Genomic DNA, 21,120 nt, shown 5'->3' on the forward strand with positions numbered 1-21,120 from the left:
GGTGACGCTAATTATGGCGTCATCGCCGCTCACCATCTTGGTGGAGTCCTCAAAGTTTTGGAGGATGGTACAGATGTCTGACATCCATATCCACTCCTGAGGTCTTATGTGCGGAGGCTGACCTGAATAACGACGAGTGTGTTGAAGCTGGTACTCAACAACTGCCCTCTTCTGCTCACAATTCCTTCCCAGCATTTGCAACGTTGAGTTCCAACGCGTGGGGCCATCACACACCAGTCGATGAGCTGGAAGCTGCAAACGCCGCTGAAGCCCTGCCAGGGTGGCGGAAGCTGTAGCTGACTTTCCGAAATGGGCACACAGGCAACGTACTTTCACTAGCAGCTCAGGCAGATCCGGGTAGGTTTTGAGAAACCGCTGAACCACTAAGTTGAGCACATGAGCCAGGCATGGTACATGTGAGCCCGCCTCGCCTCAGAGCCGCCACCAGGTTTCGGCCATTGTCACACACGACCATGCCTGGCTGTAGGTTCAGCGGTGTGAGCCACAGATCTGCCTGCTCTTTCAGAGCTGTCCACAACTCTTCAGCATTGTGCGGTTTGTCACCAAAGCATATTAGCTTCAGCACAGCCTGTAGCCGCTTGGCCGAGGCAGTGCTGCAGTGCTTCCAGCTTGTGACTGATGTGGTCATTTCGGAGATGGAGGCTGAAGAGGAGGAGGAGGCTGAGGAGGAGGAGGTGCAGGAGCTGTAGAATGTGGGGGCAACACTGATTGACCCAGGACCCAAAATCCTTGGAGTCGGGAGGACGTGTTCCATCCCAGGGCCCAAGAGGGTCCTGGCTTCACTATATTAACCCAGTGTGCCATCAGAGAGATGTACCGTCCCTGGCCAAAAGCACTTATCCACGTGTTTGTGGTTAGGTGGACTTTCCCAGTAACTGCATTGGTGAGGGCACGGGAAATGTTCTGGGACAAGTGCTTGTGTAATGCGGGGACGACACACCGGGAGAAATAGTGGCAGCTGGGGACAGAGTACCGAGGGCCAGACGTCACCATGATGTTGTGGAAAGATTCAGTCTCCACGAGCCTAAAAGGCAACATTTGTAGTGTAAGCATTCGAGAAATGTGGCAGTTTAGTATCGTGGCCTGTGGGGCATTGGCTGCTTATCTGCGCTTGCGTTCCAAGGACTGGGGTATCGACAACTGAACGCTAAGACAACGTGGATGGTGACGGTTGCAAGTCTGCAACGACAGGTGCAGGGTGGGAGACATCTTCGCTTGCATCATGGATGGAGGCTTGGCGTGCATGTACAACAGCGGGAGAAGCCATGGTGTCACCTGCAGCCACTGTTCCTGGACCCTGGCTTCCGGCCCACCTAGTCGGGTGCTTTGTTGCCATGTGCCTGATCATGCTGGTGGTGGTCAGGCTGTTAGTTTTGCTGCCCCTGCTGGCATGGCAGATGTTGCAAATGGCCTTTTTGGGGTTAACTGGACAGTCTTTAAAAAAGAGCCAGACTCGGGAAGACCTAACAGTTGTACTGGTAACTTCCCTGGTATTGGTGTTCCGGGAACAGTTGCCTGCCTTCTGTCTGCGGCCACCACACTGCTTCTTCCTGCCTGTTGGGGTGCTCTGCCTCCCTCCCCCTGTGTGCTGCTGTCCTCGCTCTGCATGTCCTCCTGCCACGTTGGGTCAGTTACTATATCATCCACCACCTCGTCTTCCACGTACGCACCCTGGTCCTCCTCCTGACTTTCTGTCCACTGTGTCTCATCATCATCCACCTCTAGCGACAGTAATTGCACTTTCCCAAAGTCACCTTTGTGTGACAGTGACTTCTGAAATATTTGGGCATCACTACACGCGATTTCCTGTTGCCCAGATTAAAGTGGAGCGAGTGAGAGGCCAGAATCTATAAATGGAAATGTGAACAGCTCTCCGGAGTGTCCAAGTGTGGGATCAGTTGTCTCCGGGCACTCGGCATGGTGGGAGGAAGGAGCATCAGGGTGATAAAGATGCCGACTCCAAAAACTGCAAATACACTAGTGCACGCCCCCATCATCTCCCGCCTCGACTACTGCAACCTCCTGCTCCGTGGCCTCCCTTCCAACACTCTCGCACCCCTCCAATCTATCCTAAACTCTGCTGCCCGACTAATCCACCTGTCCCCCCGCTATTCCCCGGCCTCTCCTCTCTGTCAATCTCTTCACTGGCTCCCCATTGCTCAGAGACTTCAGTTCAAAACCCTAACCATGACATACAAAGCCATTCACAACCTGTCTCCTCCATAGATCTCTGACCTAGTCTCCCGGTACATACCTGCATGCAGCCTCCGATCCTCACAAGATCTCCTTCTCTACTCCCCTCTTATCTCCTCCTCCCACAATCGCATACAAGATTTCTCCCGTGCTTCCCCCCTACTCTGGAACTCTCTACCCCAATATATCAGACTCTCGCCGACCGTGGAAACCTTCAAAAGGAACCTGAAGACCCACCTCTTCCGACAAGCCTACAACCTACAGTAACCACCGCTCCACCATCCCGCTGCACGACCAGCTCTGCCCTCACCTACTGTATCCTCACCCATCCCCTGAAGACTGTGAGCCCTCGCGGGCAGGGTCCTCGCTCCACCATACCGCTGCACGACCAACTGTACCCTCACCTACTGTATCCTCACCCATCCCCTGTAGATTGTGAGCCCTCGCGGGCAGGGTCCTCGCTCCACCATACCGCTGCACGACCAGCTCTACCCTCACCTACTGTATCCTCACCCATCCCCTGTAGACTGTGAGCCCTCGCGGGCCGGGTCCTCGCTCCACCATACCGCTGCACGACCAGCTCTACCCTCACCTACTGTATCCTCACCCATCCCCTGTAGACTGTGAGCCCTCGCAGGCAGGGTCCTCGCTCCACCATACCGCTGCACGACCAGCTCTACCCTCACCTACTGTATCCTCACCCATCCCCTGTAGACTGTGAGCCCTCGCGGGCAGGGTCCTCGCTCCACCATACCGCTGCACGACCAGCTCTACCCTCACCTACTGTATCCTCACCCATCCCCTGTAGACTGTGAGCCCTCGCGGGCCGGGTCCTCCCTCCACCACACCGCTGCACGACCAGCTCTATCCTCACCTACTGTATCCTTACACATCCCCTGTAGACTGTGAGCCCTCGCGGGCCGGGTCCTCCCTCCACCACACCGCTGCACGACCAGCTCTATCCTCACCTACTGTATCCTCACCCATCCCCTGTAGACTGTGAGCCCTCGCGGGCCGGGTCCTCCCTCCACCACACCGCTACACGACCAGCTCTACCCTCACCTACTGTATCCTCACCCATCCCCTGTAGACTGTGAGCCCTCGCAGGCAGGGTCCTCGCTCCACCATACCGCTGCACGACCAGCTCTGCCCTCACCTACTGTATCCTCACCCATCCCCTGTAGACTGTGAGCCCTCGCGGGCAGGGTCCTCGCTCCACCATACCGCTGCACGACCAGCTCTATCCTCACCTACTGTATCCTCACCCATCCCCTGTAGACTGTGAGCCCTCGCGGGCAGGGTCCTCGCTCCACCATACCGCTGCACGACCAGCTCTACCCTCACCTACTGTATCCTCACCCATCCCCTGTAGACTGTGAGCCCTCGCGGGCCGGGTCCTCCCTCCACCACACCGCTACACGACCAGCTCTACCCTCACCTACTGTATCCTCACCCATCCCCTGTAGACTGTGAGCCCTCGCAGGCAGGGTCCTCGCTCCACCATACCGCTGCACGACCAGCTCTGCCCTCACCTACTGTATCCTCACCCATCCCCTGTAGACTGTGAGCCCTCGCGGGCAGGGTCCTCGCTCCACCATACCGCTGCACGACCAGCTCTACCCTCACCTACTGTATCCTCACCCATCCCCTGTAGACTGTGAGCCCTCGCGGGCAGGGTCCTCGCTCCACCATACCGCTGCACGACCAGCTCTATCCTCACCTACTGTATCCTCACCCATCCCCTGTAGACTGTGAGCCCTCGCGGGCCGGGTCCTCCCTCCACCACACCGCTGCACGACCAGCTCTATCCTCACCTACTGTATCCTCACCCATCCCCTGTAGACTGTGAGCCCTCGCGGGCAGGGTCCTCTCCTCTCCTGTACCAGTCACCGTCACATTTTTGTTCAAAATTATTGCAATTGTTTTTGCGATCTATACCCCTTTTTAACATGTAAAGTGCCATGGAATAAATGGCGATAAAGTAATAATAATAATAGTGTGTGTTCCAGACTCACATCTACGGAGACTGGACCATGTGGAAGACATGGTGGTGGTGGTGGTGGCAGAGTGACTGGAAGCTTTATCTGCTATCCAACCAACAACCTTTTCACAGTGCTCTGGCTTCAATAGTGGTGTTCTGCGGCCCCCTAGAAATTGGGACAGGAAGGTAGTTCGACATGACATGGGTGTTTGTTGTGCTCCCTGAGCAGGCACAGTCTCATCTTGCCCACGGCCTCTGCGTGCACTATCACCATCACGTCCACTTCCCCATCCGTTGACACACACCTTGTCCATTTTAAATGGAGTTTAAGATCTGTCTCTTTGCCAAAAATGTCTGTATTATTACCGCAGTAATATAGGATCAAGTCTGATGAGATGACCTCAGTTTTAGACAGTTCCCTGGGAGTCAGAGATACTTCCAGGGGTCTTCCCCATGCTGTTCCCATGTCTTTTCAGCACTGTATGCATGTGTCTGATGATGTGTCACACACCACATGGCCAGATAAGGTTGTAAAATGTTAAAATGACATTTCCCAGTGAATGCATTTGTCTTGGTTGAAAGCAATGCAAAAGTGCAAAAACGCATCAAAAATGCTAAGTGTGAACATAGCCCAAGGTGTGGAGGAGAATTTTTGTTTTTGGTTATTTATTTTGCCTCATATACAAGTCATTACCCTGGAAAGGATGTTCCTTAACATATTTCCCAGGAAAATCCATTTTGGTTTAGTTTTTGTATGTTTTATTGTGAGTCCGTAAAAGTGGTGTAATACTCTGACCACATTGCTGACAGCAGTGACCTGTGAGTCAGAAATGCTTCCAGGGGTCTTCCCCATGCTGTTCCCATGTCATTTGAGCACTGTTCCCATCGATTTGGGCAATTTTTAGGCCCCTGCAGACCGCGGGGGGAGCCGCCTGAAAAATGCTGGAGTTTCCCATAGACTTACATTGGGCTCGTTACTCGGGTCGATCACCCGAGTATTCCAATGTGCTCAACCCGAGCATCGAGCACCCGAGCATTTAACTGCTCGCCCATCACTAGTGGTGGGATTTGTGGTGACACCCGGCCCCCCTGTATTATGGGCTGAGCTGCTGACTGTTTCCTCGCCGGTCCTTACCGATGGAGTCCTTGAGGGCGTGAGTGAGCTTACTCTGCCGGTACGGCACGTGGTCGCGGCGGTCGGCCAGAGCGATGATCGTCTGCTCCAGGAAGGACAGAGACTTGTTGATGTAAGTGGCTTCTCTCAGGACTTGACCTTCAGACTGAGGAACGGAGCAAAAGGTCAGAGCTGACAGCAAGCAGCGGTGCCGACACTCTGCGTCACTGACAGCAAGCAGCGGTGCCGACACTCTGCGTCACTGACAGCAAGCAGCGGTGCCGACACTCTGCGTCACTGACAGCAAGCAGCGGTGCCGACACTCTGCGTCACTGACAGCAAGCAGCGGTGCAGACACTCTGCGTCACTGACAGCAAGCAGCGGTGCCGACACTCTGCGTCACTGACAGCAAGCAGCGGTGCCGACACTCTGCGTCACTGACAGCAAGCAGCGGTGCAGACACTCAGCGTCACTGACAGCAAGCAGCGGTGCAGACACTCAGCGTCACTGACAGCAAGCAGCGGTGCAGACACTCTGCGTCACTGACAGCAAGCAGCGGTGCCGACACTCTGCGTCACTGACAGCAAGCAGCGGTGCCGACACTCTGCGTCACTGACAGCAAGCAGCGGTGCCGACACTCAGCGTCACTGACAGCAAGCAGCGGTGCAGACACTCTGCGTCACTGACAGCAAGCAGCGGTGCCGACACTCTGCGTCACTGACAGCAAGCAGCGGTGCAGACACTCAGCGTCACTGACAGCAAGCAGCGGTGCAGACACTCTGCGTCACTGACAGCAAGCAGCGGTGCAGACACTCTGCGTCACTGACAGCAAGCAGCGGTGCCGACACTCTGCGTCACTGACAGCAAGCAGCGGTGCCGACACTCAGCGTCACTGACAGCAAGCAGCGGTGCAGACACTCAGCGTCACTGACAGCAAGCAGCGGTGCCGACACTCTGCGTCACTGACAGCAAGCAGCGGTGCCGACACTCTGCGTCAATGACAGCAAGCAGCGGTGCCGACACTCTGCGTCAATGACCGCAAGCAGCGGTGCCGACACTCTGCGTCACTGACAGCAAGCAGCGGTGCCGACACTCTGCGTCACTGACAGCAAGCAGCGGTGCCGACACTCTGCGTCAATGACAGCAAGCAGCGGTGCCGACACTCTGCGTCACTGACAGCAAGCAGCGGTGCCGACACTCTGCGTCACTGACAGCAAGCAGCGGTGCCGACACTCTGCGTCACTGACAGCAAGCAGCGGTGCCGACACTCTGCGTCACTGACAGCAAGCAGCGGTGCCGACACTCTGCGTCACTGACAGCAAGCAGCGGTGCCGACACTCTGCGTCACTGACAGCAAGCAGCGGTGCCGACACTCTGCGTCACTGACAGCAAGCAGCGGTGCCGACACTCTGCGTCACTGACAGCAAGCAGCGGTGCCGACACTCTGCGTCACTGACAGCAAGCAGCGGTGCCGACACTCTGCGTCACTGACAGCAAGCAGCGGTGCCGACACTCTGCGTCACTGACAGCAAGCAGCGGTGCCGACACTCTGCGTCAATGACAGCAAGCAGCGGTGCCGACACTCTGCGTCACTGACAGCAAGCAGCGGTGCCGACACTCTGCGTCACTGACAGCAAGCAGCGGTGCCGACACTCTGCGTCACTGACAGCAAGCAGCGGTGCCGACACTCAGCGTCACTGACAGCAAGCAGCGGTGCAGACACTCTGCGTCACTGACAGCAAGCAGCGGTGCCGACACTCTGCGTCACTGACAGCAAGCAGCGGTGCAGACACTCAGCGTCACTGACAGCAAGCAGCGGTGCTGAAAATGGCGACACACTGGATTACAAAGCACATTGAGAAGCTGCAGAACTGTTCATCTGATGAACGGAGTAACGTCTGATGGATGAGAGTCTTCCAGACCCTGGAGGATGACTGGGGGGGCCGCACAGATGCGAGGGTCACAGACATGCATCGCCATTTTCTGGAACCCTGGACCGTGCAGGACGGTGTGAGCATGATTTCCTTGCAGGCCCGGCTCCGCCCAGGCATGGCTCCCCGGCACAGGGACTCAGTTTGTGGCCGCGCTGCACAGACCGCCGCCCGTGCACTCACCCCGGTTTTGCCGAGTCTCTCAGATCCCGCCAGGTCCACCAGGTTAATCTTCGATACCGTGTATTTTGCATCAGATAAAGTCCGGGAGTGAGACTGGAGAATAACAGGTTAATTAACTCATTCACTGCCACAATCTTCAAGACTCCCAGAACAAGGTGCAGAAATTCACCAAAGTCCTGTGGGGGCAGAGCTAACTGCTGAGAGAGATCATAAGGGGTTAATGCTTTATATTGTAAAGCGGGTGGTCTGTGGGGACCCCTCAAATCCATCCTCATCTGTGAGAGCAATATGATCAGGTCCTGTGGACGTCAGCGTCCACCCAGAGCAGGTCCCGGGTACGAGACATGATGTAACAGCAGAATAGTGAGTGCAGCTCTGGAGGTGTCTGGAGGATAAGACACAACATAACAGCAGAATAGTGAGTGCAGCTCTGGCTGTGACTGGAGGATGAGACATGAGGCCCTGTAGCAGACATACACATAGTATACACAGAATGACGTGGCTGAGGATGCTGCACGTTACTCGCGGACGCCGTGCGTCACTTGCAGTACGTTACTCACCTCCAGGTGGATGGTGAATATGCAGTGGGATCGGGAGGAGTTCTTATTCAGGGTGTGTGACCCGATGATCCTGTTGGTCTCGCCCTGCAGGGATATAACGACACTGTGAGGTAGTGACCCGTGGTGCAGACACCGTGCAGAGCGCCCGTGTGATAGTGACCTGTGGTGCAGAGCAGACACCGTGCAGAGCGCCCGTGTGATGTGTGATAGTGACCTGTGGTGCAGACACCGTGCAGAGCGCCCGTGTGATAGTGACCTGTGGTGCAGACACCGTGCAGAGCGCCCGTGTGATAGTGACCTGTGGTGCAGAGCAGACACCGTGCAGAGCGCCCATGTGATAGTGACCTGTGGTGCAGAGCAGACACCGTGCAGAGCGTCCGTGTGATGTGTGATAGTGACCTGTGGTGCAGACACCGTGCAGAGCGCCCGTGTGATAGTGACCTGTGGTGCAGAGCAGACAAAGTGCAGAGCGCCCGTGTGATGTAGTGACCTGTGGTGCAGAGCAGACACCGTGCAGAGCGCCCGTGTGATAGTGACCTGTGGTGCAGAGCAGACACCGTGCAGAGCGCCCGTGTGATAGTGACCTGTGGTGCAGAGCAGACACCGTGCAGAGCGCCCGTGTGATAGTGACCTGTGGTGCAGAGCAGACACCGTGCAGAGCGCCCGTGTGATAGTGACCTGTGGTGCAGAGCAGACACCGTGCAGAGCGCCCGTGTGATAGTGACCTGTGGTGCAGAGCAGACACCGTGCAGAGCGCCCGTGTGATGTGTGATAGTGACCTGTGGTGCAGAGCAGACACCGTGCAGAGCGCCCATGTGATGTAGTGACCTGTGGTGCAGACACCGTGCAGAGCGCCCGTGTGATGTAGTGACCTGTGGTGCAGAGCAGACACCGTGCAGAGCGTCCGTGTGATAGTGACCTGTGGTGCAGACACCGTGCAGAGCGTCCGTGTGATAGTGACCTGTGGTGCAGAGCAGACACCGTGCAGAGCGTCCGTGTGATAGTGACCTGTGGTGCAGACACCGTGCAGAGCGCCCGTGTGATAGTGACCTGTGGTGCAGAGCGTCCGTGTGATAGTGACCTGTGGTGCAGACACCGTGCAGAGCGTCCGTGTGATAGTGACCTGTGGTGCAGAGCGTCCGTGTGATAGTGACCTGTGGTGCAGACACCGTGCAGAGCGCCCGTGTGATGTAGTGACCTGTGGTGCAGAGCAGACACCGTGCAGAGCGTCCGTGTGATAGTGACCTGTGGTGCAGACACCGTGCAGAGCGTCCGTGTGATAGTGACCTGTGGTGCAGAGCAGACACCGTGCAGAGCGTCCGTGTGATAGTGACCTGTGGTGCAGACACCGTGCAGAGCGTCCGTGTGATAGTGACCTGTGGTGCAGAGCAGACACCGTGCAGAGCGTCCGTGTGATAGTGACCTGTGGTGCAGACACCGTGCAGAGCGTCCGTGTGATAGTGACCTGTGGTGCAGAGCAGACACCGTGCAGAGCGTCCGTGTGATAGTGACCTGTGGTGCAGACACCGTGCAGAGCGTCCGTGTGATAGTGACCTGTGGTGCAGAGCGTCCGTGTGATAGTGACCTGTGGTGCAGACACCGTGCAGAGCGCCCGTGTGATGTGTGATAGTGACCTGTGGTGCAGACACCGTGCAGAGCGCCCATGTGATAGTGACCTGTGGTGCAGAGCAGACACCGTGCAGAGCGCCCGTGTGATAGTGACCTGTGGTGCAGACACCGTGCAGAGCGTCCGTGTGATAGTGACCTGTGGTGCAGACACCGTGCAGAGCGTCCGTGTGATAGTGACCTGTGGTGCAGAGCGCCCGTGTGATAGTGACCTGTGGTGCAGACACCGTGCAGAGCGCCCGTGTGATGTGTGATAGTGACCTGTGGTGCAGACACCGTGCAGAGCGCCCGTGTGATAGTGACCTGTGGTGCAGAGCAGACACCGTGCAGAGCGCCCGTGTGATGTGTGATAGTGACCTGTGGTGCAGAGCAGACACCGTGCAGAGAGCCCCGTGTGATAGTGACGTGTGGTGCAGAGCAGACACCGTGCAGAGCGCCCGTGTGATGTAGTGACCTGTGGTGCAGACACTGTGCACAGCGCCCGTGTGATAGTGACCTGTGGTGCAGAGCAGACACCGTGCAGCGCGCCCGTGTGATGTAGTGACCTGTGGTGCAGACACCGTGCAGAGCGCCCGTGTGATAGTGACCTGTGGTGCAGAGCAGACACCGTTCAGAGCGCCCCGTGTGATAGTGACCTGTGGTGCAGAGCAGACACCGTGCAGAGCGCCCCGTGTGATAGTGACCTGTGGTGCAGAGCAGACACCGTGCAGAGCGCCCCGTGTGATAGTGACCTGTGGTGCAGACACCGTGCAGAGCGCCCGTGTGATAGTGACCTGTGGTGCAGAGCAGACACCGTGCAGCGCGCTCGTCTGATGTAGTGACCTGTGGTGCAGACACCGTGCACAGCGCTCGTGTGATGTGTGACAGCCGACAGTCTACACTTCAGCTGCCGATTATCCAGAATGTGGCTGTATACACAGGCGGCGTCTCACCTCAAACAGCAGGTTCAGGGCGCGCTCCTCATCTGCAGCGTGGTGGAGCGACAGCCCCTTCACAGACACCCCCTGCGGCTCGTCCACTATGGTCATCGATGGGCCGGAGGCCGGGACGTCCATGGTGGACAGGAGGTCGAACAGCGTCTCGTTGTAGATCTCCAGGTAGGAGATCCTCACGGTCACCGTGCGATCACTCTGCTCATCGATCTCTTTAAACACCTGCAGGACGGAGGCAGAATCATGTCAGGCCGGGTGAAAGGACCTCGTGCTCATCATCGCCAGCCACATCCAGAGCTGCGCTCACAGAGCTGCTCACTACCTGCTGTGTGGCAGGAGATTACACACCTGTCCGCTCCCCCGGGATCAGTACCTGCTGCAGCGCTCTGGGTATGACGCCGCGGTTCTTGTAGTTCTCCGTGGCCCCGGTGATGGAGTGCGTCTTTCCGGCTCCTGTCTGTCCATAGCACATGATTGTACCTGGAGAAACAGCACAGTCACTGACAAAGAACTACAGGGATGAAAGGGTTAAGACCGTCGTCAGTATCCCCGCATACATTGCCGGAACACCACTCACCATTGTAGCCTTGTAACCCTCGTGTCACCACAGACTTGGCCACCGCATCGTACACCGAGGCCTGGGACGCATCGTGAAGGACGCCGTCCACTCTGAACGACCAATCGTATCGCTTGTTATTGACCACGCCGAATTTATCATCCTTCTGGAGGTGAATGTCAACGGCCTAACGGAGAGAAGACGTCCATTATACGAGGCCGGAACCGAGGGGCAGTCAGCAATCACCCCCCACCCTACCCTCACCTTATTATCAGCATCAAGACGGATGATGTCCTGAGCAAAACGAGGGGTGGGACGGAAACGGACGAACACGTGTACATCACTGCTGCCGGCACTCATCTCGCTGCCCTGCAAGACCGGACAACGTACGTTACACTGATCCTATATTATACTCCAGAGCTGCACTCACTATTCTGCTGGTGCAGTCACTGTGTACATACATTACATTACTGATCCTGAGTTACATCCTGTATTATACTCCAGAGCTGCATTCACTATTCTGCTGGTGCAGTCACTGTGTACATACATTACATTACTGATCCTGAGTTACATCCTGTATTATACTCCAGAGCTGCATTCACTATTCTGCTGGTGCAGTCACTGTGTACATACATTACATTACTGATCCTGAGTTACATCCTGTATTATACTCCAGAGCTGCACTCACTATTCTGCTGGTGCAGTCACTGTGTACATACATTACATTACTGATCCTGAGTTACATCCTGTATTATACTCCAGAGCTGCACTCACTATTCTGCTGGTGCAGTCACTGTGTACATACATTACATTACTGATCCTGAGTTACATCCTGTATTATACTCCAGAGCTGCACTCACTATTCTGCTGGTGCAGTCACTGTGTACATACATTACATTACTGATCCTGAGTTACCTCCTGTATTATACTCCAGAGCTGCACTCACTATTCTGCTGGTGCAGTCACTGTGTACATACATTACATTACTGATCCTGAGTTATATCCTATATTATACTCCAGAGCTGCACTCACTATTCTGCTGGTGCAGTCACTGTGTACATACATTACATTACTGATCCTGAGTTACCTCCTGTATTATACTCCAGAGCTGCACTCACTATTCAGCTGGTGCAGTCACTGTGTACATACATTACATTACTTATCCAGAGTTACATCCTGTATTATACTCCAGAGCTGCACTCACTATTCTGCTGGTGCAGTCACTGTGTACATACATTACATTACTGATCCTGAGTTACATCCTGTATTATACTCCAGAGCTGCACTCACTATTCTGCTGGTGCAGTCACTGTGTACATACATTACATTACTGATCCTGAGTTACCTCCTGTATTATACTCCAGAGCTGCACTCACTATTCTGCTGGTGCAGTCACTATATACATACATTACATTACTGATCCTGTACTAATCCTGAGTTACATCCAGTATTATACTCCAGAGCTGCACTCACTATTCTGCTAGTGCAGTCAGTGTGTACATACATTACATTACTGATCCTGAGTTACATCCTGTATTATACTCCAGAGCTGCACTCACTATTCTGCTGGTGGAGTCACTGTGTACATACATTACATTACTGATCCTGAGTTACATCCTGTATTATACTCCAGAGCTGGACTCACTATTCAGCTGGTGCAGTCACTGTGTACATACATTACATTACTGATCCTGAGTTACCTCCTGTATTATACTCCAGAGCTGCACTCACTATTCTGCTGGTGCAGTCACTATATACATACATTACATTACTGATCCTGAGTTACATCCTGTATTATACTCCAGAGCTGCGCTCACTATTCTGCTGGTGCAGTCTCTGTGTACATGCATTACATTACTGATCCTGAGTTACCTCCTGTATTATACTCCAGAGCTGCACTCACTATTCTTCTGGTGCAGTCACTATATACATACATTACATTACTGATCCTGAGTTACATCCTGTATTATACTCCAGAGCTGCACTCACTATTCTGCTGGTGCAGTCACTGTGTACATACATTACATTACTGATCCTGAGTTACATCCTGTATTATACTCCAGAGCTGCACTCATTATTCTGCTGGTGGAGTCACTGTGTACATACATTACATTACTGATCCTGAGTTACATCCTGTATTATACTCCAGAGCTGTACTCACTATTCTGCTGGTGCAGTCACTGTGTACATACATTACATTACTGATCCTGAGTCACACCCTGTATTATACTCCAGAGCTGCACTCACTATTCTGCTGGTGGAGTCACTGTGTACATACATTACATTACTGATCCTGAGTTACATCCTGTATTATACTCCAGAGCTGGACTCACTATTCTGCTGGTGCAGTCACTGTGTACATACATTACTGATCCTGAGTTACATCCTGCATTATACTCCAGAGCTGCACTCACTATTCTGCTGGTGTAGTCACTGTGTACATACATTACATTACTGATCCTGAGTTACATCCTGTATTATACTCCAGAGCTGCACTCACTATTCTGCTGGTGCAGTCACTGTGTACATACATTACATTACTGATCCTGAGTTACATCCTGTATTATACTCCAGAGCTGCACTCACTATTCTGCTGGTACAGTCACTGTGTACATACATTACATTACTGATCTTGAGTTACATCCTGTATTATACTCCAGAGCTGCACTCACTATTCTGCTGGTGCAGTCACTGTGTACATACATTACATTACTGATCCCGAGTTACATCCTGTATTATACTCCAGAGCAGCACTCACTATTCTGCTGGTGCAGTCACTGTGTACATACATTACATTACTGATCCTGAGTTACATTCTGTATTATACCCCAGAGCAGCACTCACTATTCTGCTGGTGCAGTCACTGTGTACATACATTACATAACTGATCCTGAGTTACATCCAGCATTATACTCCAGAGCTGCACTCACTATTCTGCTGGTGCAGTCACTGTGTACATACATTACATTACTGATCCTGAGTTACATCCTGTATTATACCCCAGAGCTGCACTCACTATTCTGCTGGTGCAGTCACTGTGTACATACATTACATTACTGATCCTGAGTTACATCCTGTATTATACTCCAGAGCTGTACTCACTATTCTGCTGGTGGAGTCACTGTGTGCATACATTACATTACTGATCCTGAGTTACATCCTGTATTATACTCCAGAGCTGCACTCACTATTCTGCTGGTGCAGTCACTGTGTACATACATTACATTACTGATCCTGAGTTACCTCCTGTATTATACTCCAGAGCTGCACTCACTATTCTGCTGGTACAGTCACTGTGTACATACATTACATTACTGATCTTGAGTTACATCCTGTATTATACTCCAGAGCTGCACTCACTATTCTGCTGGTGCAGTCACTGTGTACATACATTACATTACTGATCCTGAGTTACATCCTGTATTATACTCCAGAGCAGCACTCACTATTCTGCTGGTGCAGTCACTGTGTACATACATTACATTACTGATCCTGAGTTACATTCTGTATTATACCCCAGAGCTGCACTCACTATTCTGCTGGTGCAGTCACTGTGTACATACATTACATTACTGATCCTGAGTTACATCCTGTATTATACTCCAGAGCTGCACTCACTATTCTGCTGGTGCAGTCACTGTGTACATACATTACATTACTGATCCTGAGTTACCTCCTGTATTATACTCCAGAGCTGCACTCACTATTCTGCTGGTGCCGTCACTGTGTACATACATTACATTACTGATCCTGAGTTACATCCTGTATTATACTCCAGAGCTGCACTCACTATTCTGCTGGTGCAGTCACTGTGTACATACATTACATTACTGATCCTGAGTTACATCCTGTATTATACTCCAGAGCTGGACTCACTATTCTGCTGGTGCAGTCACTGTGTACATACATTACATTACTGATCCTGAGTTACATCCTGTATTATACTCCAGAGCTGCACTCGCTATTCTGCTGGTGCAGTCGCTGTGTACATACATTACATTACTGATCCTGAGTTACATCCTGTATTATACTCCAGAGCTGGACTCACTATTCTGCTGGTGCAGTCACTGTGTACATACATTACATTACTGATCCTGAGTTACATCCTGTATTATACTCCAGAGCTGCACTCACTATTCTGCTGGTGCAGTCACTGTGTACATACATTACATAACTGATCCTGAGTTACATCCTGCATTATACTCCAGAGCTGCACTCACTATTCTGCTGGTGCAGTCACTGTGTACATACATTACATTACTGATCCTGAGTTACCTCCTGTATTATACTCCAGAGCTGCACTCACTATTCTGCTGGTGCCTTCACTGTGTACATACATTACATTACTGATCCTGAGTTACATCCTGTATTATACTCCAGAGCTGCACTCACTATTCTGCTGGTGCAGTCACTGTGTACATACATTACATTACTGATCCTGAGTTACATCCTGTATTATACTCCAGAGCTGGACTCACTATTCTGCTTGTGCAGTCACTGTGTACATACATTACATTACTGATCCTGAGTTACATCCTGTATTATACTCCAGAGCTGCACTCACTATTCTGCTGGTGCAGTCGCTGTGTACATACATTACATTACTGATCCTGAGTTACCTCCTGTATTATACCCCAGAGCTGCACTCACTATTCTGCTGGTGCAGTCACTGTGTACATACATTACATTACTGATCCTGAGTTACATCCTGTATTATACTCCAGAGCTGGACTCACTATTCTGCTGGTGCAGTCACTGTGTACATACATTAGAATAGTGGAGAGTTTCAGGTCTAATTAAAGGGGTTGTACAGAAATCTCCTGTGAAACGTTTAAGAATTCCAGCTATTTTTCTACAAATCTTCCTCATTTCAGGGCTCAGAAGTAATAGGACAAATTCACTTTCGCATAAATAAAATGTTCATGTTTAATCCTTTGCAGCAATGGCGGCCTTTAGTCTGGAGGCCATCGCTGGTCTCCTCCGGTATGAGGCTTTTTGGTAATGACGGCCTGAAGTCTGGAGGCCATGGACGTCACCATCGCTGGGTTCCTCCGATGTGAGGCTTTGTGGTAATGACGGCCTGAAGTCTGGAGGCCATGGACATCACCATCGCTGGTCTCCTCCGGTGTGAGGCTTTGTGGTAATGACGGCCTGAAGTCTGGAGGCCATGGACATCACCATCGCTGGTCTCCTCCGGTGTGAGGCTTTGTGGTAATGACGGCCTGAAGTCTGGAGGCCATGGACGTCACCATCGCTGGTCTCCTCCAGTGTGAGGCTTTGTGGTAATGACGGCCTGAAGTCTGGAGGCCATGGACGTCACCATCGCTGGTCTCCTCCAGTGTGAGGCTTTGTGGTAATGACGGCCTGAAGTCTGGAGGCCATGGACGTCACCATCGCTGGTCTCCTCCGGTCTGAGGCTTTGTTGTAATGACAGCCTGAAGTCTGGAGGCCATGGACGTCAGCATCGCTGGTCTCCTCTGGTGTGAGGCTTTGTGGTAATGATGGCCTGAAGTCTGGAGGCCATGGACGTCACCATCGCTGGTCTCCTCCGGTCTGAGGCTTTGTTGTAATGACAGCCTGAAGTCTGGAGGCCATGGACATCACCATCGCTGGTCTCCTCCGGTGTGAGGCTTTGCCGTCTTTATTGCAGTGACTTCAGTTCTCGCTTGTTTGTGGCTCTTCCTGTCGTCAGTTTTGTCTTCATCCTGTGAAATGCGGCTCGATGGGCTGAGATCCGGTGAGGATTCGGCCATTGCAGAATATTCCTATTCTTTGCTTTCGCAGGATGTTTTGGGTCATTGTCCTGTGAAGAATCGTCCACTCAATCTTGCTGCATTTGTGTGAATCTGAGCAGGCATTATCATCCTGTACACACAGGAATCATCCAGCTGCTTCTGTCCTCAGTCTCATCATCAATAACCACTAGTGACCCAATGCCAATGGACGCCATGCATGCCCGGGCCATCACACCGCCTCCACCATGTGTTACACAGGACGTGCCGAGGACCAGGAGCCGCTCCAAGCCGTCTCCAGACTTTCTCTCCCATCATTCTGGTGCAGGTTGATCTGTGTTTTGCTTTTCCAGCCCTGGCGGATTCTTTAGATGTTTTTGATAAAGTCTAATCTGGCCTATTTTCTGGCTGATTAATGGTTTGCACCTTGTGGTGACCCCTCTGTATTTGCTCTTGTGACGTCTTCTCTTTATGGTGTCTTCTCGGGACGTCCAGGCCTCTTTCAGTTCCCAGATCACCAGAGCGCTCTTTCTTTTTGCAGAATGTATCAAACCATTGATTTGGCCGCTCCTAACATTTCACAATCTCCATTATAGGACGGGTGTGAGGTCGGGGCTCACAATCTCCAATATAGGACGGGTCCGAGGTCGGGGCTCACAATCTCCAATATAGGACGGGTCCGAGGTCAGGGCTCACAATCTCCAATATAGGACGGATCCGAGGTCGGGGCTCACAATCTCCAATATAGGACGGGTGTGAGGTCGGGGCTCACAATCTCCATTGTAGGATGGGTCCGAGGTCGGGGCTCACAATCTCCATTGTAGGATGGGTGTGAGGTCGGGGCTCACAATCTCCATTGTAGGATGGGTGTGAGGTCGGGGCTCACAATCTCCATTGTAGGACGGGTGTGAGGTCGGGGCTCACAATCTCCATTGTAGGACGGGTGTGAGGTCGGGGCTCACAATCTCCATTGTAGGACGGGTGTGAGGTCGGGGCTCACAATCTCCATTGTAGGACGGGTGTGAGGTCGGGGCTCACAATCTCCATTGTAGGACGGGTGTGAGGTCGGGGCTCACAATCTCCATTGTAGGACGGGTGTGAGGTCGGGGCTCACAATCTCCATTGTAGGACGGGTGTGAGGTCGGGGCTCACAATCTCCATTGTAGGACGGGTGTGAGGTCGGGGCTCACAATCTCCATTGTAGGATGGGTGTGAGGTCGGGGCTCACAATCTCCATTGTAGGATGGGTGTGAGGTCGGGGCTCACAATCTCCATTGTAGGATGGGTGTGAGGTCGGGGCTCACAATCTCCATTGTAGGATGGGTGTGAGGTCGGGGCTCACAATCTCCATTGTAGGATGGGTGTGAGGTCGGGGCTCACAATCTCCATTGTAGGATGGGTGTGAGGTCGGGGCTCACAATCTCCATTGTAGGACGGGTGTGAGGTCGGGGCTCACAATCTCCATTGTAGGACGGGTGTGAGGTCGGGGCTCACAATCTCCATTGTAAGATGGGCTGGGGTCCGGGCTCTGTGCGGCCGCTCATGTTCTCCCACCATGTCTGTATGGAGCTTGTGCACTGGGCACAGTCATGGGGGACACATAAGAGTCTTCCCCAAACTCTTCCCACAAAGCTGGAGTTACAACTGTCCACATTGTCTTGTGCTGAAGATGAAGATTTCCCATCACTGGAGCAGAGGGTCCGCGGCCGCCCCCTGATAACAGCCCACAGCATTATCCTCCTCCACCATCTGTACAGGGGCACAATGCAGTCAGGGGGTAACGTCCTCCTGGAATCACCAGACCCAGACTCCTCCATCAGAGAAGTGTGATCCATCACTGCACAGAGCACGTCTCCTCCAGAGTCCAGTGGAGGCGGCTTTACACCACTCCATCCGACACTCAGCATTGTGCTTGGTGATGTACGGCTGTACACAGCTGCTCGGCCATGAAGCTCCCGGCAGGGGCACAGGGTTTGTGATGATGTTAACCTCTTACTGACCAAGCCAAATGTTTCAATTCTGACCAGTGTCACTTTATGTGGCAATAACTCTGCAATGATTCCACATATCCCAGTGACTCTTGTTTTTTCGCGGCACATTATATTTTATGATTATGGTAAGCTTAGGTAGATATGTTTTGCGCTTATTTATAAAAAAAAAATATTGGAAATTTGACAAAAATTTCTAATTTTCAAACCTTGAATGATTGTCCCTTTATCCCATGGTTACAGCACAGTCCTGTCGGCCTCGTCAGCACCGTCTGTAACCTTCTTATGGCCTCAGAATGTGACAATTGCGGCAGGAATTCGCCTCCTTACAAGGAAATTTACAAAACTTATTTTTTAGGGACGTATGTAGTTTGTGACTATTGGGGTCTTGTGTATTGGAAAAAACCCAAATTGACACAATAATAAGAAGAGAGCCCCCAACATACTCAGCCTTACAGTCAGGTAGTTTATTAACCCTTCAGGTTAGGGGGGTTTAAAATGGAGCACCCCCCCACTCTGTTAACCATCTAGATGCCAAAGTCACTATTGTCGGTGCTCCTAACCTCCCCTCTCCCGGTATATACAGTGTACACTGCCAGGCATAGCTCCTCCCCTCCCCCTGTATATACAGTGTACACTGCCGGGCACAGCTCCTCCCCTCCCCCTGTATATACAGTGTACACTGCCAGGCACAGCTCCTCCCCTCCCCCTGTATATACAGTATACACTGCCGGGCACAGCTCCTCCCCTCCCCCTGTATATACAGTGTACACTGCCAGGCACAGCTCCTCCCCTCCCCCTGTATATACAGTGTACACTGCCAGGCACAGCTCCTCCCCTCCCCCTGTATATACAGTATACACTGCCGGGCACAGCTCCACCCCTCCCCCTGTATATACAGTATACACTGCCGGGCACAGCTCCTCCCCTCCCCCTGTATATACAGTGTACACTGCCAGGCACAGCTCCTCCCCTCCCCCTGTATATACAGTGTACACTGCCGGGCACAGCTCCTCCCCTCCCCCTGTATATACACTGCACACTGCCGGGCACAGCTCCTCCCCTCCCCCTGTATATACAGTGTACACTGCCGGGCACAGCTCCTCCCCTCCCCCTGTATATACAGTGCACACTGCCGGGCACAGCTCCTCCCCTCCCCCTGTATATACAGTGTACACTGCCGAGCACAGCTCCTCACCTCCCCCTGTATATACAGTGCACACTGCCGGGCACAGCTCCTCCCCTCCCCCTGTATATACAGTGTACACTGCCGAGCACAGCTCCTCCCCTCCCCCTGTATATACAGTGTACACTGCCAGGCACAGCTCCTCCCCTCCCCCTGTATATACAGTATACACTGCCGGGCACAGTTCCTCCACTCCCCCTGTATATACAGCGCAAACTGCCGGGCACAGTTCCTCCCCTCCCCCTGTATATACAGTACACTGCCGGGCACAGCTCCTCCCCTCCCCCTGTATATACAGTATACACTGCCGGGCACAGCTCCTCCCCTCCCCCTGTATATACAGCGCAAACTGCCGGGCACAGTTCCTCCCCTCCCCCTGTATATACAGTACACTGCCGGGCACAGCTCCTCCCCTCCCCCTGTATATACAGTGTACACTGCCGGGCACAGCTCCTCCCCTCCCCCTGTATATACAGTGCACACTGCCGGGCACAGCTCCTCCCCTCCCCCTGTATATACAGTATACACTGCCGGGCACAGCTCCTCCCCTCCCCCTGTATATACAGTATACACTGCCGGGCACAGCTTCTCCCCTCCCCCTGTATATACAGTGCACACTGCCGGGCACAGCTCCTCCCCTCCCCCTGTATATACAGTGTACACTGCCAGGCACAGCTCCTCCCCTCCCCCTGTATATACAGTGTACACTGCCGGGCACAGCTCCTCCCCTCCCCCTGTATATACAGTGTACACTGCCGGGCACAGCTCCTCCTCTTCCCCTGTACATACAGTGTACACTGCCGGGCACAGCTCCTCCCCTCCCCCTGTATATACAGTATACACTGCCGGGCACAGCTCCTCCCCTCCCCCTGTATATACAGTGCACACTGCCGGGCACAGCTCCTCCCCTCCCCCAGTATATACAGTGCACACTGCCGGGTACAGCTCCTCCCCTCCCCCAGTATATACAGTGCACACTGCCAGGCACAGCTCCTCCCCTCCCCCTGTAAATACAGTGTACACTGCCAAGCACAGCTCCTCCCCTCCCCCTGTATATACAGTGCACACTGCCGGGCACAGCTCCTCCCCTCCCCCTGTATATACAGTGTACACTGCC

The 21,120-nt window shown here is 53.0% G+C and overlaps 1 protein-coding gene across 2 annotated transcripts in view; it reads right to left on the minus strand.

Moving 5' to 3' along the window:
• Positions 1-21,120, minus strand: part of KIF9 (kinesin family member 9) — a 74,445-nt gene that overhangs the window by 32,808 nt on the left and 20,517 nt on the right. The window contains exons 2-8 of one of the 2 annotated variants that reach the window (XM_073677099.1): positions 11,362-11,466; positions 11,119-11,284; positions 10,915-11,021; positions 10,542-10,763; positions 7,984-8,067; positions 7,424-7,516; positions 5,331-5,475 (exon numbers count right to left, since the gene is read on the minus strand). In XM_073677099.1, the coding sequence (XP_073533200.1) occupies positions 5,331-5,475; positions 7,424-7,516; positions 7,984-8,067; positions 10,542-10,763; positions 10,915-11,021; positions 11,119-11,284; positions 11,362-11,457 (913 nt within the window). In that variant the 5' untranslated portion in view covers positions 11,458-11,466. The remainder of the gene's footprint in view (positions 1-5,330; positions 5,476-7,423; positions 7,517-7,983; positions 8,068-10,541; positions 10,764-10,914; positions 11,022-11,118; positions 11,285-11,361; positions 11,467-21,120) is intronic. The other variant, XM_073677101.1, reaches the window with a different exon arrangement.

Source organism: Phyllobates terribilis, unplaced genomic scaffold (genome assembly GCF_046119375.1).
Source record: "Phyllobates terribilis strain yellow unplaced genomic scaffold, ASM4611937v1 Scaffold_4__5_contigs__length_816908805, whole genome shotgun sequence".
Lineage (NCBI taxonomy): Eukaryota > Metazoa > Chordata > Amphibia > Anura > Dendrobatidae > Phyllobates > Phyllobates terribilis.